This window comes from Pempheris klunzingeri, chromosome 16 (genome assembly GCF_042242105.1).
Source record: "Pempheris klunzingeri isolate RE-2024b chromosome 16, fPemKlu1.hap1, whole genome shotgun sequence".
Lineage (NCBI taxonomy): Eukaryota > Metazoa > Chordata > Actinopteri > Acropomatiformes > Pempheridae > Pempheris > Pempheris klunzingeri.
Genome location: NC_092027.1, coordinates 21761897 through 21780403, shown reverse-complemented (window position 1 = coordinate 21780403; position 18507 = coordinate 21761897). Strand labels below are relative to the sequence as shown.

General features: G+C 48.2%; 1 protein-coding gene across 3 annotated transcripts in view; it reads right to left on the bottom strand.

Moving 5' to 3' along the window:
- Positions 1 to 1061: 1061 nt before the first annotated feature.
- arid1ab (AT-rich interactive domain 1Ab) overlaps positions 1062 to 18507 on the bottom strand; it is a 50682-nt gene continuing 33236 nt past the window's right edge. For all 3 annotated transcript variants that reach the window (XM_070847084.1, XM_070847085.1, XM_070847086.1), the window contains 16 exons: positions 13826 to 14066; positions 12692 to 12781; positions 12122 to 12295; positions 11284 to 11584; positions 10514 to 10677; positions 10308 to 10405; positions 9998 to 10207; positions 9687 to 9891; positions 7575 to 7707; positions 6877 to 7052; positions 6658 to 6787; positions 6373 to 6492; positions 6102 to 6198; positions 5084 to 5903; positions 4492 to 4622; positions 1062 to 4374 (listed from right to left, as the gene is read on the bottom strand). In XM_070847084.1, coding sequence (XP_070703185.1) covers positions 2452 to 4374; positions 4492 to 4622; positions 5084 to 5903; positions 6102 to 6198; positions 6373 to 6492; positions 6658 to 6787; positions 6877 to 7052; positions 7575 to 7707; positions 9687 to 9891; positions 9998 to 10207; positions 10308 to 10405; positions 10514 to 10677; positions 11284 to 11584; positions 12122 to 12295; positions 12692 to 12781; positions 13826 to 14066 — 5013 coding nt within the window. In that variant the 3' untranslated portion in view covers positions 1062 to 2451. The remainder of the gene's footprint in view (positions 4375 to 4491; positions 4623 to 5083; positions 5904 to 6101; positions 6199 to 6372; positions 6493 to 6657; positions 6788 to 6876; positions 7053 to 7574; positions 7708 to 9686; positions 9892 to 9997; positions 10208 to 10307; positions 10406 to 10513; positions 10678 to 11283; positions 11585 to 12121; positions 12296 to 12691; positions 12782 to 13825; positions 14067 to 18507) is intronic.

Genomic DNA, 18507 nt, shown 5'->3' with positions numbered 1-18507 from the left:
TTGAAAAAAGGGCCTTTAAATGTCCAGCTCCAACTGTAATGTCATCAGAGTTCAGGAGCAGGCTCCCATCAGTGCACTCAGGTTCATTTCAGGAGATCCATGTGCCGTCATGCATTTAACTAAGTCAGAGTCAATGTTGTGAAAAGGAAGTGAGCTCTTTGCTTTGGATTACGTTGTTTTCATGTCTGTTTTGCAAAGGAGATCTTGATCTCAGTGAGACTTCCTGAATAACTGAAGCTTAACTGAGTGAAACCACATCAAGAGGTGGCACCAGCATTTGAACATTTACTTGGTGCCACATTTAGCTCATGCTGACAGTGTTTTGTTTCGATGGGTGCTGTTTTGTCTCACCATCGGGGACCATGAGAGAAATGAACATTTAAAAGCTTTATCCTTCCGTCTGCTGGGATGACATCAAAATGGATGTTTTGTCCTAATAAATTTGTGTCTCCCAAATTAACATTTAACACTGTTTTACTGACTGCTTTGGTATTTGGGCGTTAACAGCAGGGTTCATCAGGCAGAAGTCTCACAACCTAATATCTCTTCCATTGATTATGCTTCAAAGTGAATGCAGCTTTGGTGGAAATATGATATAATTCAGAGACTGTATTGTGGAGGGAAATCGGCGCTCCTCACCCTTAGTAGACGAGAACTCCTGTATGCAGCGGACAGATCGCCTGCTCACGTTCCCCACTAATGGAAATATGAATGTAAATATCAGCGTGTGTGATCTGGGGACAAAAACAGCCATGCAGCATCGGGGTGAGGCGTCGTGGTCAAATCAATGCACGGATGGAAAAACATGGCTGTGCATTTGATAAGCGGCGCACACCGGAGGGCTGGCCGCGTGTTGCGTCTCCGCATTCATGTGTAAATATCAGAAGCATCAGCAGAACATGCTGTGTGCTGCTTGAGACGTATCCAATTGTCTCTGTGCAGCTGAAATGCGAGCCAAATGAAAAATTCAGGACTTTATTTTAACTGCTGCCGCAACCGTCCATGAGACATAATAAATAAATCCACAGCAAACGTCTTACGAAGATTTAATGTACATTTATTCTTAACACGTGGAACATATAGTATAAAGATTTCATACTGAATAAATGATATTCATTAAGCCAAAAAAAGGAAAAAAGAGGAATTTACATCAAGTTTTTAGCTACATCATCTGAAATACAAATATGCAGAATCCGCATCACTGGAAAAAAAAAAAACAAAAAAAAACAAAATAAACAAAATTAAAATGGTTTCTTCATCAAGGTCTAGTTTGTCATTTATGAAGGAGCTCAAATGGAACCGCAGACATGATTTTTGTTATACTCTCTACACCCAGACCGGAGACAAACTGAAACTTGAAGTTGTGTTTGTTGGGGTGGCGTTGGACAGCAGCTAAACACCCCCCGGAGCGCGATACGAGCAGAGTGAGGCGCCTAAGTAACGGAGAGGGTGGGCGTCAAGTAATCACATGGCGTACTTGATGCGGGGAAACTTGTAATCGTCAAAGATTAAAAATGGTGAAGAGCAACAGAAGTTGAGAAAGAGAGAGAAGTGTAATGTACAACATCATATATACACTGCAGCTTGGACTGCATCTAGAGTTGAGGACCAGTCCTAAAGAGGTGACTTTTTAATATAAGGGTCAAGTCATACAATCAAGGGACAAAGAGAAGAGGTCGGGGTGTTGTAGGTTCACCATACTTTGGGGGGAAAGCCGTTTTCTCTCTCGACATTAACTAAAACTGTTTTTAAAAACTACAGTTTGCTGCCAAGCCAGCGTATCTCAGTGTGAAACAGTATTATTACAGTATGTTTACAGTTTTTAAGGTGTACAGTACAGAAAAAAGTCCTACAATCTACTGCACAGGCCTCCCATGACAGATGTCTGTTCACAGCCAATAATGTGGTTCCTGTGGGGCTGAGTATATAGCATCCAAAGTTACAGCAATTATACCACACCACAGTCCGTGAGTCTATGTAGCCTCCAAACATGAACCATAATATTGTTTAGTCCGTGCCCTCTTCCCCCTGCCGACCCCCCGAGGGAGAAAGCGAGCACATGTATCCCCCAAACTCACTGTAAACGAGACAGCAACTTTGGTTACAGTTTCTTCTTTTTTCTGGAGATTTTTCTTTTCATTAAAAAACAAGTCCTTTCCGCAGGGCAGCGCGCTCTGTCCTATGCCTGGGTCCCAATCTGCTCTTCTTCGTCAGTATCTTTCCATTTCAGACGATTAAAATCCACAGCTACTTCATGATATTCCTTCCTTTAGTGAGAAGCAGGGGTAGAAAGACAGTGGAATCCGAGGTGATTTTGCATAAATTAAAAAAAAAAAAGGACAGTCAGTTTTGCTCTTTTCACTCACACGCAACAGACACACACACATACAAAAATAAAGAGGGGGGGGACTGGGAACGGAAAGAGGCAGAGCTGAAACCTCCCCACGGCTGTCATGACTGGCCAATCAGAAACAGTACATCACAGATCACTTGGGACACCAGAGAGTTCATAATGGGGGACACCGAGATGTCCAGTAGCCGCGACTCGTACAAAGTGAACTCAGAGTGGTTTTCCTCCACCTTAGCCAGGGCGTGCAGGGCCCGGGCTGCCCGCCGCATCATGTCCACACTGGTGGGCTCGAACTGAGGGGCGCCCTGCATTTGTAGCAGGGAGCTCTGGCTCTGCTGGTACTGTGTGGCAGCTAGGCTGTCCTCCAGGAAGCCCAGCAGGTTGCCCACGCTGCCTTTCTGCACAGCGATGGCCCGCGCCGCTAGGCTGTCACCCTGAGCCAAGTTAGCCAAAAGGACGACCGCCATTTCCCGACAAACGGCCACCTTGCGTTCACCGACCAGGCGCACCAGCGAGCCGTACAGCTTCTCCAAGCGGCTGAACGGCGGCGTTGCCAGAATGAGGTCGACGTTGTTGTCCTGGATGCTGAGCTTGCTGAGGGTCTCGAGGACCAGTCTCTGGGGGGAAAGTGAGCCGTGGGGCCCCAGTGTGGGGAAGGGGTCCAGGGCCTCTGCTGAGGGGCAGACCGCCCAGTGGAGCAGGCCGTCCAGCAGTGGCAGGCATATACTCTCCGGGTAGATTGAGAGGTCCAGCTGGCCTGAGATGTTCGCCAGAGTGACCAGGCAGTTCTCCCTTAACACCTCGAGGCAGTCCCACCACCACTCATCTCTCTCGCAGCTCACGCCTTCATCTTCCTCCTCCTCCTTCTCATAGGTGACTGGTGCCTGTTTGCGTTCGGGGTGCCTGTGGTGGAGCAGCACCAGGCGGCCCAACAGCAGCAGGAGGCCGGGGTGTTTCGACATCTCCAGGTCGTTCCCGGGAATGAAGGAGAGGCTGCGCACTATGTTGGAAATGCAGATGCAGCGTCGAGCTAGCGAGTCCTGCCAATCTGACAGAGTGCTGAGCGGCGTTTCGTCCTTGCTGTGAGGCTCGTCCTCCAGGATCTTGATGTTGCGTCGGCTCTGGAGGTCAGGGTTAATGCTGAACAGGTACTTTCCGTTCTGTTTCTGCTCTTCGGCGCCTCCACGAACCACTTCCTCTGTGACCGACCCTGGGCGGGCAGAGAGCACATCATCGATGGTGGCGGTGACCGGTGCACCAATGGGAAGAGGAGGGAGGGCCATCTCTGCTGGAGACCTCTGAGGTTCAGAAGACTGGGGTTGCTGCTGCCGGGGCTTGTCGTCCCCGTTGGACTTGGATTTCTCAGAGTTTTCTGTCACAGTCTCAGTCAGCTGGACCTTCTTGCGGCTCTCTGTGGCTGTTAGCGTGCGTTTCCGCTGCTTCAGAAGGTTCATCCGGCTCTCAAAGTGGGTCTGGATGTGTTCGGTAGTGTCACCACCACCAATGCTCCAGTGTATCAGGCCACTGTCGAAGCTCTGCCGTTGCCCAAGTTTGGACGAGTGGTTCACCAGGAAGGGATTCTTCTTCCGCACCACCTTGATGGGGAGTTTATCAAACTTGCTAGCCTGCTTGGGCTTTTCCGAGTGGAGGCCGGGGTCCTGCGAGGACCCTGAGGTAGAGGTATTGGGTTCCTTGATAGAAGACTCCCTTTCCTTCTCCTCTTCCTCGTCCTCTGAGGACTTGTGTTTCTGTGAGCCCTCCTCCTCCTGTTTCACCTGGACCAGTGAGGAGGTGTCGGGATTGGCCTTTGTTTCCTCTGCCTCCTCATCCTCTTCGTCCTCTTCCTCCATGTCCACGTCCTCGCTCTCAGGCATAGGAATTTCATCATCTGAGTCCTCAGCAGCGTTGGGGTCTATGAGGGTGCGCTGGCCGGGGTCTCCTACTTCATACTCCTTTAAGATGCCAAAGATCTCGATGAGGCAGCGTCTGAAGTACTCCACAACCAGCTCCAGGAATCCAGGCAGCTGACAAACCGAAGGAGAAAGTCACCAAAACAATCCATACACTCATACACCAAGTGGCAAGATAACCATTTTACTGCATTACTGCAAATTGCACAGATGTGGGCTTGTGGAACTTACCTGGCATAAGTTAAAAGTAGAAATGCTGTTGTCGTCATACAGTAAAATGTTAATGGTGTCCAAAGCCCAGGTGCTTTCAGCTAGTAAGCCTGACTTTAGTGACATCATCACTCTCCAAGCCTCAGGAGTGCCTGTAAACACACACACACACACAGAATTAATATGAGCACACTTCATCACGGTGAGTTTCTGGTAGAGTGTCAGGCAGAGGTTCACTGATCTGTACTATCAGGATTGGCATCAATCTCTCTCCCTGTGTAATGATTCAAAATAAGCTTTCCTACGGCACAGCCAGGGGTAACAAATAGCAAATCCAAGTCAGGCAGGCAGGTGGTCATTCATCAGATATCTGGTGGCAATTAGTACTGGGGCCATTTATTTAAAGAAATAGCCACACGCAGCCCTTTAGACTGTCTGTCACACTGTTCTCAATAAGCAGTTTTGGAGTCAGTAACATTTTTTCCCTTCTCTAAAATCAGTCCATCTTCTACAACATATTACGATGGATAACTTTAGTAATTCAATGTATTTTGTCCAACGCATACACGTTTATCGAAAACACTGAATGAAGCATGAAATAAAAGTTCTGTACCAATGTCTTTCATGGTGAGCCGCCTGCGGGGCTTAAGGTGGGGTTGGGAGGCTTCCACACAGCCAGGAGGGAAGGCCACATCTCGCCTGATCATGGGCTGCTGCACAGGAGCCTGGCCAATGTGGGAGGCGGGTACTGGGGGTCCAGCTTTCTGCACCTTAATGCCTGGATGCATGTAGGGGGACTTGCTGGGTGACGTCCTGCTTTCCATGGGCCGGGGCATGGGTGCTGGGCTCGACACCTGAGGAATGTGGTTCTGGGAAGTCTGGTAGGTGGATGGCAGGGGTCTGGTCATGGGAGGCCCAGACCCACCTGGCCCAAAGGGCGGCTGCCGCTGGTTGACGTGGCCGGGCCACTGACCCTCATGGTTCATGCGCTGGTCTGACGGCATCATCTCCTCAGGGCGGTTCATGCCGTGGTAGCTGGGGCCCTGGCCTGGTGCGGGAGGTCCCTGTCGGTTGGGATAGTTGGGATAGCCCATCTCATTGCGGCCTTGCCACATTGGGCCCTGGGGGCCATCAGGACCTGAAGGCATTGGGCTTGCCATCATCTGGGGAGGCATTGGAGACTGAGAGTTGGGGCCTGCAGAAGCCGGTCCTCTGTCTCGGCCAAAAGGGAAGGGGAACTGGTTCTGTGGGCCTGGTGGTCTGCGGTCCCCTCCAGGGTATGCATTATACTGGTTATACATGTCCTGCTGGCCCTGGGGCCCCGAGGACTGGGGTCCTGGCTGCTGCTGACCACTGTAAGGGACGTTGTACATTTCTCCCTCGTGGCGCTTGGCCGGAGGACCATACCCTCCATCCACAGGACGCTTGTAGTTCTGTCAGGAAACAATGTTCAGCATTATAAGTTGAGTATTTTAAGAAGAATTCACGCCGGCATCTGTTTAACAGGATGCCAGCACAGATAGAGAAGTTCAACTTTAATGCATGTGTAGTAAAAATACATCTGTAATGTTGAACGGAGAGGAATCTAGTGGCACTAAGAGCGCTGCAAATGTTGAACAAAATGTTCTCACCGGTTGCTGCTGTGGATACATTCCTGGCTGTTGATTTGGGTATGAGCCACCAGGGGGAGCTCCTTGGCCAGGGAACTGATTGGTATAGGAGTCATGCCTGATAACAAAAACAAAAGTTCACACCATTAGATATCCTCTTTACGGTAAATGCACATACAGTTGTAGAGTGAAACTCCAACGCTCACAGTCCTGGAGCCACACTGGCAAAACGCCTCAAAACAACCATCTTTTCTCATAACACAGGCCAACCTTCGCTCTGAACAGTACTGACCGTTGCTGTGGTGGAGGGCGGCTGGGCGAGTACATCCCTGTGTCGGCTCCAGAAGGCATCATGTTGGGCTGAGGAGCTCCTGGTCCCATACTGCCATCAGGGCCCATGCCTGGCTCCTGTCTGTAAACCCAACAAGGAACACTGATCAGATGATTTGGCCTAAGTGGTCACTGGAACAGTAGAGGTGCAATAAAGCACTTCTAAATAGGTTTTACATGTATATATATTTACACATATAATTATAAAATAACGCTGACCACTCGGAGAATAGTGCAGTATGCTTACCTTCGGTCATATCCGTAGGGGTACTGTTGCCTCTGGCCCATCTGCATGTTGCCCATAGGGCCTGGTGGGCCTCTGTTATACTGCTCTCCCATCCCACTGTTGGGACCAGGCTGCATGAACTGCTCTCCAGCTTAAAATGGAAAAGTACAGATTATTTTAAGTTTCAGCCCTAACAGAAATCCTACAGCGCCTGATTTGCTCGGGCTGGCTGTCGCTCACCTTTCCTCATGCCACCGAAGGGGTCCTTGTTGGACTCGTAGGGAGCCATTCGGCCCATCATCTCTGGGCCACCCATCCCAGACTGGTAGCCCTGTGAGTTGGGTGTCATGGCGTTCCTTCTGGAAAACGCTGGGTCTCCACCATCAGCAAAAGGGTCCTGCAGATTAACACTACTCCTATAGGAGGGCAGGAGGTTTGTTAGTGAAATACTGAATTTTTTTTTGGCTCATAGCTGTTATTTTCATTATATAGAATATTGCATACGCAATTGTTAGTCTCTTGTTTTTAGGAGAAATGAGAAAAAAACCATAGAGATTGTGTTACCATATTTTTATCAGACATGAGTAGTTCATATTACTTCACCATCTTTCTTATAAAGTCAGTTACATATTATATTATACATATATATAGTTATAGTGTTTTAGAGTATCAAGCCCTGAATAAACAATTTGTTTTGTTCTTCATATACTTCATTCATTATTACACTTTCACGCTTATTAACAAACTGGTTGGTTGTGTGATCTTAACATGACCCAACGTGACATAACTTAAAGCATACTTTTCTATTTATTGTATTCTGTTTCTATTTCCTGCTACGCTGATCTAATTTCGCCACGGCGATCAGTTTCATTTTATCGTGACGACTCCTGCTATTGTTAACATCATAGAAATGTGATCTTGTGGCTTCTGGATCGTACCTGACGCCAGGCATTGGAGGCATTTGTGTGTGCGGGGTGGAGGCTGGGGTGGGTGGCTTCAGGTCTCCCCCCTCTGCCATTGAACTACTGGTGGACTGAGGAGTCTGGGGCCCTTGCAAGGATCCAGAACCAGCTGCAAGACAAGGACATGCATACTGACTACTGGGAAACGACAAAAAGTCCTCTGGTTTGAGGATTCCAGAACATTTAGAGCACATCCCCTCCTCCTCGCTCTTTCACTCCAGGAATAAAGGCGAGAGTTGATAGGTGATAGTGAGATGAGATAGTCTTGTGGATAGGTTGAACACTGCTGGGGGCTTTCAGGAACACATGCTGCTTTTGGCGGTCCTAAATCCCATTAAGAAATTCCTGAGCGCTGCACAGAGGCTTTTGAATGTACAGACAGCGAAAATGTTGAATCTTCCAGCTCATCACAGCATGCCCCCCCACCACCACCTGACATCCCATCACCCTCCTCCTCAAACACCGCCAGCTCTTGGAGTCACCGGGAAACAATGATCTAAGCCCTGACTCTGACAGATTACTGCCTGACCTGTAGAGACAGGAGACAGCAAGATGTGCATGTGTGCATGTGTGAGTGATAGTTTGTTTGTGTTGTGTGTGTGTGTGTGTGTGTGTGTGTGTGTGTGTGTGTGTGTGTGTGTGTGTGTGTGTGTGTGTGTGTGTGTGTGTGTGTGTGTGTGTGTGTGAGAAAGAGAGACAGACATAGCAGCACTTATCCTTAACTTCAGCTCAGGACTTCTCACTATTAGCACGCCTTTCTGATGACTCACAGGTTCCCATTCATTAAACTGGCACACACACATACAACACTGGGGTCACTGGCAGGTCACATTTATTCACATTTTCTCACATCACCCTCTCGCCTCTCTAGCTCTCACACATCCACACACACACACACACACACACACACACATTAACCAGCTCTCCCTCCCTTCCCCCTCCTCCCTCTGGGCAGGGATTTCCCTCTACTAAAGATGAAGGGAGGAAAGGGGAGGGGGAAGGAGAGGATCTCATGAGGATGGAAAAAAATAGCATGGTAGAAACAGAGAGAGAGGTAGAGAGAGAGAGAGAGTCGCGTGACTTTTACGCGCACACACATACACACACATTCAAGCCTCTTCCCCCCATTCATCATTTCTGGCTCAGCACTAATCTCCAGGGAGTGTTGCTTTGCTTCTGTAGCCCTGGGCCAGGCACCAGGCAGCGAGGACACGCCACTGACGGGGCATCACTATCGCCAAATCACCTCTCGCCCCACGCTGCCGCGCCCCACCCCCCCTTCCCAGCTCTTCCTTCGTACTAACTAGAGGGCTGATGCCAGCTGACAAGCACCCTGATGTCTCCTGTAACAACACCCCGGCGCTGACTCAGTGGCCCGTGTCTGACAGCCTGGGTCTCAGCCAGACTGAAGCAACACGTGGTTGCTCCTGGTGTGGTTGCTCCTGGCAGCTAAAACCGGAGTTCCTCCAAAACAAACTGCTTCCAGGCGACACAACCTCCCAGGACCCCCCGCCCTCCCTCCCCCCACACTGCACCCCCCCGTAACCTCTGACTGCCTGCCAGTTTGCATGCTGACTTTTACCCAACATTCAGAGTTCATTGAAAGATTTGGAATGCTGGTGACATTGCTGTTCGCACGGAAAAACAAACTGGGAGTCTGAAAGGACAAGTGTTTCGTCATGTCCTGTGCAAATGCCAAGGAGAATTCCCTCAAGAGATGTGACCGTGGAACTGTCCAGAGGATGCGGTGCACTTCTGTGACTTACAGCTACACCGCTGTCATTTACAGCTCCTCCAATACACGCCAAAATAGCAGTGATTTATGGAGGATGGCAGCCTCATACAGGAGATGACAAACGATGGTCTGAGATCGGCTTTTAACAATGCAATTAATATGATACAATAAAATACACTAGTTTATGGGGCAGATGATGTGAGGCAAATAGAGTAAGGAGGATGTGATAAATTGCACTGAAACCACACTGCACCCAAGGGAGAAAAGGAAAAATGAAACAAGCTTTCACTCATACAATGCAGGAGGAAACGGGGGAAACAAATGGTGATGAGGTGGAGGATGCCGGCGCTCACCTGGGCTGGGGGGCTGGATCTTCGGCTGGTTCTTTTTGGTATCCGTGTTGAAGAAGTCCGGGGGCGGGTCCTCGCCGCGCTCGATCTTGCACTCGAAGGCGTACAAACACTGGATGTACTGTTTCTTGAGCGAACTGGCCGCGCTGCTTGACGTGCCCACGTTCAGGTTGGTGGCCAGCTCCCTCCACTTCTTGTTCTTGTTCACCTGGTGGGCGAAAGAGGAAGGAAGGAGGCAGCTCAGAAAGTTGCTTACAAGAATTACACTGCTGTCTGTTTTGTTCACATCCCATTGAGGAGGAATCTGGGCATACCTGGGTGAGGCCGCCGATCTCTTTGACGGACACGTAGAGCCTGAAGAGGTCGAGGGGCTTGCGTCCCACTGCGGGCAGGTTGTTCATGCCCATGGCCTTCTCCTCAGCGAAGGCCAGGTATCGATCCACCCACATCTTCCTCTCTGGCTCTGGGCCAAGCTCGTACAGACGAGTGATCTTCTCATTGGTGATGGTGGAAGAGCTCGACTTCTACAGGACAGATGATGGGAGGAAATCATGAGATGGAAAAAATCTAAACAAAGCTCTACTGAGCAAAGAGGGTTTCATTGTGTGGATTCAGGACTTTTACCTTTTTGGATTCGGGCTTGGGAGTCCCATCCACTTTGTTGTTCATCTTCTGAGCAGGGTTAATTTTTTCCATGGCAAACTCCGAAGTGGGAGCCATTCCTGGAAGATACACATGAAAAGATTCCCAGTTTATCTTTCATGGACAAAGCGTCCAGGCCCACAGTGGTACTGCATCCACATCAGGGCTTCAGTGTGGTCTTTACTCACCAGGGGTGTTGTTGGCCATATTTGCTCCCATGGGGTACGGCCCTGGCCCTGGCCCTGGCCCTGGCCCTCCCTGATTCATCATACCATGCATGCTGTTCATACCGGGGCCGTATGGAGAGCCCGCTCCCATCATGCCCTGGGACATGTTAGGGTAGCCAGGTGGCCTAGAGAAGAGAATGTTTGTTTAGAAGGAGCACCTGTGAAAACTGAGGAACAACTAGCTGATAAAACTGAAAGAAACTCAAAGAAGTAATCATTCAAGAGCCTATCTTCCTTTTCATGCCTTTTTGTTCTATTCTCTAACAAATCTAGGCTTTTTACTTGTCTCTACTGGGTTCAGCTTATTCAGTAGGAAACATCAATTTACGTCATAAGATTCTAGCAATTGCCAAGCCCACGAATGCTTCTGTAGGCTGAGCTGGCATGCTCGCTAGGGAAAGATGTGATTCACTGATGTCAGAGACCATCTCTTGCTCTCTCATTCTCTCCATTTTCTCCTTTTCTCTCCTAGATAAGTGTTTGGTCTACTGCCATGTACTCTGCAACACACTCAGGCACCAAAACACACAATAGACCGGCTTGCACGTGGGAAGAACCAATCATTTTTGATGGTCACACAACCAGCGCATGTAAGCAAGGACAGACAGACACGCACACACAGCTAAGAGATGGAAAAAACCCTCTTCAGATTCAAGAGTCTTAGCACAAAGCAGCACACTGACCCACAACAGCCAGCTGCTTCCTGCGTCTACGTTTCTGAAAGCACCAACCTGTTGTGTATGGAGTTCGTGGGTCCATGGTGCATGGAGGGGCCGCCGTCCTTCCTGTTCATGCCTGGAGGGGGACACATCCCAGACCCCACCTGAGGAGGCATGCCAGCCATGTTTGCGGCCATACCTGGGCCGTAGGGCCGAGTGCCCATTTGTCCCGGGCCTAATCTGCCAGGCGGGATGCTTCCATATGGAGCCCCGCTGCCCTGACCAGGCATGGGGTTCATGGAGCCGCCCATGCCGGGACCGCTGGGGTAGTTGGCATTGGGCATCCCTGTGTAGCCAGGCTGCCTGGGGTAACCTGGACGGGTCACAGATGGAGAGAAGTTTAGATTTCAGCCATCTATCATCGGATAGTGTTTCATGCCATCCCACCATTATAAACTGTGCTTCGCTCTAAAACAGAGACTCATCTCCCTGACAAGATAAAGACTTTCAGCAGTCCGACTCTAAATTTACCTCTGTGCTGCCTGTTCTGACAAGCAGCCTAATGAAACGGGCTTTATCTGGCCCGCGCTATTCACTGCTCTGACTCATAGCAGAACTTCTTCAAAGCCCACAGAAACCATCTGAGACTTCAAAGTGAAGTGATATAATTTCATAAATATATGAAGTGAGAAGAAACATCAAAGCCTTTCGTAAATTTTGGCCATCTACCACACTGCGATGGTCGCAGGATGACAACTGTAAACTCATTCATAATATTTTTAGGGTATAAAAAAAAAGACCCTGACAGAGCAGTAAGAGTACCACCCAATGCAATCCTCTAGTATTTTATCAACTAGTGTAGAGGTAGGAACTAGTGTAAGGCACCAACACTTCAGCCCTGAGGCCTCACCTTGTGGACCGTACTGGCCCCCCTGAGGCCCGTAGTTTCCCATAGAGTTGTTCTGAGGATAAGGTCCCATCCCACTATGCAGCTGGCCTCCCGAAGACTGGCGTGGAGATAAGGCAGAGCCAGGCTGACCAGGGGACCCGTAAGGAGGCATCTGAGGGTTACGCATTACGTACACTGCAGAGGAACAGGAGGGAACATCATTAGATACAAAATCTCTGCATGTGCTTGAACACACCGCTACTTAGCACATTACGGTCCTGTGTGAAAAACGGAGCTCTTCACTTCCTCATACACACACACATACACACACACACACACACACACACACAGGAGTACAGTGAGTCTGTCCGCTGTCATCCGCATTTGACCTCGCAAGTAGACTACAAGAATAGTCTTATTTAAAGATATAGCCTGGGGGGCGTTTACAGGAATAGGCAATGCATACAAATGTAAGCAATCACACCTAAAAGCAGCTCAGGATGTGGCACATGCTCTTGCTCCACGGAGGAGAGGTTAGGCGCCTCTTTCAAAGACGCCTCATGAGTGGTTTGAACTCGTCTTAACACTCACCCCTGTCCTGGCCCATGGCTGACTGGTTCATGGAAGAGTGCATGATGCTGTCCGACTGGACGCTGGGGGGCCGGGGAGGCATCTGATTACCTGCAGGACAGCGATAACACAAGGGCTCAGGAACTCGATACGGATTTGAAATTACCTTGAAAACGTTGGAAATCCGACTGCCTTGGTTATCTTCGGCCTTTAAACTTTTGACACATTAACCATGGAATAAGGCAACCGAACGCATCAAAACCAGGAGACTGTGATGGCGTTCTTTTGGCTGCCTGTTAAAGTGCTCTCCACAATGATGCTGGTGGAAACTCCTGTTTCTCTGGCGTCTGGATGGTTTACTAGCATCATGTTAGGAGAAAATGTTCCCATCTGGCAAGTCACTTCATGAATTACAAATGTGATCCGCTGCATTTGTGAGCGAGTGTTGAATTAAAACCCTAAATCTGTCTCCTGTTTGTTTACTGGATGTTTCACGTCAACTCTCTATATGAAAAATGCACCCAAATTATTTTTCCTGGTTCAGTATTTCTGGCAGGTATAATGTTTACATGTAGGACCTTTTGGCAAGTGAACCAATATTTCTGCATTCAGTTCTGGTCTTGTCATCCTGCAAACTCAAATCATGCTGTAGCGTATCCTTTCAGAACCCCCTTTTTTTTTTATCTTCTTGGTCATGTTTTTTCCTTTGTGTTTAATTTCTATTTCATCTCATTAGATCAAATCATTTCAGTAGAACACATTTTCGTGCAGTAAAAAGTTACCTTGGTTCTTTTTCAACAAGAATGCCTCATCCTCCTGAATGCCTGCTGCATGAATATAAAACTGCCCTTCCTCCATGTTTGTAATCTTGTATTCAGACGGCATGATAAGAGATTTCAGAGGCCAACTCAATGCTAAGACAGGTGGTTTTTGGGACTGAACATTGTTAACGAAAGCTGCAACACCAACATAAAAAAGGTATAACACTATAAACCACAAAGGATTGTGGTTAAGAAATATGAAGTCTGTATTGCACTTGCTGTGAAAAGATCTGTCAGAATTTGTTAAACAGGAGCAAAAATAACATTTCAAAAATGTCGATAATTCAAACACCAGCGTGTGTGTGTGTGTGTGTCAAGTGCTGAAAGTCTTTACCTGGCACAGCAGCAGGGGACAGAGGGCCGGTGCGAGAGGGGGTGACGCTGGCGGGGGAGCCCACAGGGGATGGCGACGGCCCGCGTATGCCTGGCAGGTGGGGCGAAGTGTGCGGAGAGAAAGGCGACTGGGCGGGGTTGCTCTGCTCACCCTGGCTGCTGGACACCCCTGAGGTGCTGACACCCGGGCTCAGGGCCCCCTCTGTACCGGTGGGCAGGTCGTCGATGGAGCCCGACAGATCCTGGAACCAGAGGAGCAACTGGGGTTAATAATGTTTTTATTATAAACAGGGAAATGAAGTGTTTTGACAAATTCTGGGTTTCTATCAATGGACTAAATAACGATGTATCAACATCATTATTCAACAAGAGATTGGACAGTAACCTTCAGACAGCTGTACAGACGGACCTGGGAGCTTTGAATATTACCAAGTTCTTTTTCTGGTTAAACCGTGAACTATGGCCAGCACTGACTGAATCCAATCCTCATTTATATACTCTAATTATACCTTATACTCCAATTTATTCACTTCAAATAAATTCAGCGACTAAACACAATTTTATTTTATTCACAGTTTCAACAGTTTGCAACGGGGAGGGTTTGATGGGATTGGTTTGTAAGAATGAACCTTTCCAAGACAAAAACCATCAACCAAAGAATTGGTCCTCTAAGGGTTTGAGGACGCTGGGATTATGATGGCGTAAGAAGGAAATTAAGCGGAAAAACCCACACACTATATCAGTGGCAAACAAGTCATTCTGTGTGTGTATGTGTGTGTGTGTGTGTGTGTGTGTGTGTGGAAGCAGGGATGAAAATCAAGTCCAGTGTGTGACTCTTAAAACGTGAAATTGCTGAAAAAGAACACAGCTACATTTGGGGCAATCATATTCAGGTTCTTCCTTGCACATACTTAAATGACGGAGGTGAGAGCTTTTATATTTCAGAGTCATGTCAAAGTCAAGTCAAATCAAGTGCGTGGGAATTCAAATGGCCACTGATGTGTTACGGCAATCTTTGGACCATATCAGGGCTGGCAGGCTTGTACGAGAGAATAACAAACACACATTCAGGTAAAATGACTTCTTTTCCCACCTTTTTTAAAATACTCCACATCGCTCCTATAATGCTGATAATGATCCATTTTGGCAAGGAGAACTCTGTTTGTGAGGTTTGCAAAGAGAATTTGCAGGGGGAGGGGTGGGGGGGTATTTGAAGCAAGTCATCTCGGGAGGCAGTTGAAATAATTGGTGCTGGGCACGGGCTCTGGTGCCATGTGGTGTTGTTATTGAGCCTCGCTGGCTGTGACACAAAGACAGCCAGGCAGGCAAGAAGGTAGGAAGGCAGCCGGCGATGATTATGTTTGTGGGAAGGTGAATGTTTACACACTGGCCAGTCACGTGGAGCCCATGTGCTTGCTCAGAAATGCAAGCTCATCTGTCAGTCACATCGGAGGAGGGAAAAAATGGGAGGGAGGAGGAGGAGGGAAAAAAAGCACTCATTGGAAGGTGGCCAACTATTCCCATAGAAATCTCACACTCACAGGCTGGCTGCAGCCCCGAAGCCGGCGGTTTTGCACTTGAAACAGCGCCCGTTGCTATTTTTGGGACGTGACCTGATGGAGGAACCCCAGAGGGAGTGACAGGAGGAGAACGCCGACTCAGAATCCAACCCCCACCCACCCCCCACCCTGTTCCCTCTGCCCTCCCTCTCTTTCTCTCACGTCGGTGACTGCACAAACCCAGGCCTGTCTGACCCACACAGGATGTGTGGCAGATACATAACCATGCAAAACACACCGGGAAGGCTTTATGCATGAGAATCACCTTGTGAAGCGTTTCATTGGCCGATACCCAATTAATGTTCACAAATGTAAAAAAACAGGCACAGCCATGCTGCATGAACGACAAGGAGCGCTGAGGTCTTAAAGCTCTGGAGTAGAGAGCAGACATCAAACAGCAAGACATTCCTTGCTTAAACAACCATGGCGGGATGCTTTTTCCAGCAGCCAGCATAGTCAGCTGACCTATATTCCCCCTCTCCCCAACCAGCACCACCCCACCTCCACTCAGACATCACAAGACCGGTCATCTGACAGATAGCTCTGTCTGAAGGCCCTCGGCCAGCCGCCTAAATGACCACCTCAGCAGCCGCCACACTCAAAGCTTCAGAGATCACCTTCACCGAGTTGTTTCCTGGCCACAAACCTCTCCTACACCAACCCCTCCAAGACCCAGACCACAGGGGGGGAAAAAAAAGGTCAGGGGTCAATTCTTGGAGTTACGCCCGGGGGTCACATCTCAGCAGGAGGTTACTGTGGACCGCTGCACAAGACATACACACTTCAGTCACAAGACATAGAGCGGAACCAAGAAAGTATCAGCAAGGCAGGGTCCAGCCTCTTAAAAAACACTGGCCTTTAAAAGTGGGATTTTGGGGTGGTCCAGGGGCGCTTAGAGGCATTTGAACAGAGAGAAGATCAGATCAGTAACTGCTATCATCACAAAAAATGACCAGAGGCAGTGCTTTCATCTCATTTAGAGCATCTATTGTATAGGCCGTCGTTTAAAGTGATCATATGATTTGATGGGTCAGGACTACTGCTACCCCTTTGCAAAGCAATATTCCTGGGGAAAGCCCTGTAACTTTACACCCCTCTATGTGACACTAGATATCTGTAAAGACAACAACTGAAGATGTACAAAAACACATGCTAACTGACACAGCTCTTACATTTTTCATAACGAAGAAGGACGAGTGCTCAGTCTCAGCAAACTGCTTTATTCTGTGGCGGTACACACATTTAACCTTCAGGTAACATTAAGTCCATCACCCATGCACAAAAATCTGGGATTTTTTCAACTGACTGATTTGCTGAATTATAAAGTAGAATTAATATTGGAAAAGATTGCTGAGAAAATGTTTCAGATTCAATAAAATGTAATTGAGTTCCATCCCTGGTTGTCATACGGGGGGCTTTTGGCCCAGATTGGAATCAATTGGGACAATTTCTCTTTGAATTTCTTCGGTCTAGAAGACGGAGTTTCTCTGGGAAAAGACAAAGAACAGTCGGTGGTGTGACCCGGACCCACCAACACTGTCATAAAGTGACGGTTCATGTAATCACTTAATAAAAGTAGATTTAGTGTCACTTCTTAACATTTGAGACGTCGGGCTTGTAGAAAAAAATAATGCTCATATTCCTCAAAATAACAAAAGAAAATGCTTTGTTATCAATGAAACTCTTACAGAGTTGAGCTGTACAGACTTTTGTCCAACTCAACACTAAACTAACAATAATAAAAATGTTCCTGAATGGGGATTCTTGTTACAAAAGCTCATCAGAACGTTCATTAAGCCTAATGCATGGTTACAAAAAAAAACTAAAATTAAAAGCAAATCTACAAAAAAAAATAAATCTCAGCACGTATGCAGCATAGAGGGCAGCTCCTCTGTAAATATCTGACAACTGACAGCTCTCATTCCCTCAGCCTAGATAGGCAGAAGCGTTGTATGCACGCACACTCTCACACACACACACACACACACACACACACACACACACAAGCTCCTACCTACTCCCACTCTGCAGTCATTGATTTTTCCCGGCTCAATACTGCACAGCACCAGCCTGTTCTGCTGACTGCACAAGCTGGACAGCGAGAGGAGAGGAGAGGAGAGGAAGGAGGAGGAGGAGGAGGGGGAGGGGGAGGGGAAGGGGGAGGGGAAGGGGGAGGTTGGTGATACTGATGCTGCTGTGGCTCTGCTATTCAACACGCTCATTATTAGAAGGCAAATGATGAAGCGGACATGGATCATGCATGAGGTGGAGCTGAGGGACAGCGGGGTGGCTGAGTGTGAGCGAGGGGGTTTATGGGCTCGGAGGAAGGTGACAGCAGTATCATTTCTGATAATTACAACAGCTGATAAAAAGGAGAATTTACAAGAACACATGATTTTTCTGCACACAGGAAAAAGGGGAAGATGTGTGAGCTGTGTGGTGGAGGGAAGGACAGAGCTGCAGTTCTGTCTGTGGAGCTCCAAGCTTCTCTCTATGGCAGCCATTTTGTGTGTTTCCCAGCACTGCCTAACATGGAACTTCAGAGCAGAAAACTGCAGAACAGTGTTCTTAATGTTTGAGGGCCGAGGAGAGGCAAAAAGACGGCTTTAAACAAAGTGTGGTGTTGAAAATTCAATTAAAAACCCTAAAAAAATAAATCTTGTAATGCAATTATTGTTCATGAATGTGGAAAATGGCAGAAAGTCTTTACTATTCCTATTATTCCAATATTCTCCACTGCTCCTCTGAGTGTGCCTGTGCTGTCTGAGTCATCTGCTCTGCTCTCCTCTCTGCCGCCTTAATGTATTCCATTTGCAGATTACTTCACTGAATCAATCAAGCCCGACCAGAGCCATTAGTCTGCCAAGCCAGCCAATTTCTTCTTCTTCTTCTTCTTTTTTTTGTAGGTTATGAGAAACAGAAAGTGGGAGAAGAGAGGTAGCATGGCGGCCCTGAGATAATGAAACGTATCTGGATAGTGTGACCCTGGCCAGTAGTGTAACTAGATCTGGTGGTGGTAAGGAGGGAGACAGTGTGTGTGTGTGTGTGGGAGGGGTGGGGGGAAGGGGTGGTGGGAGGCAGAGTTCATCCCTCAGTCACACACTCTCCCTGACCCACTCTTCTC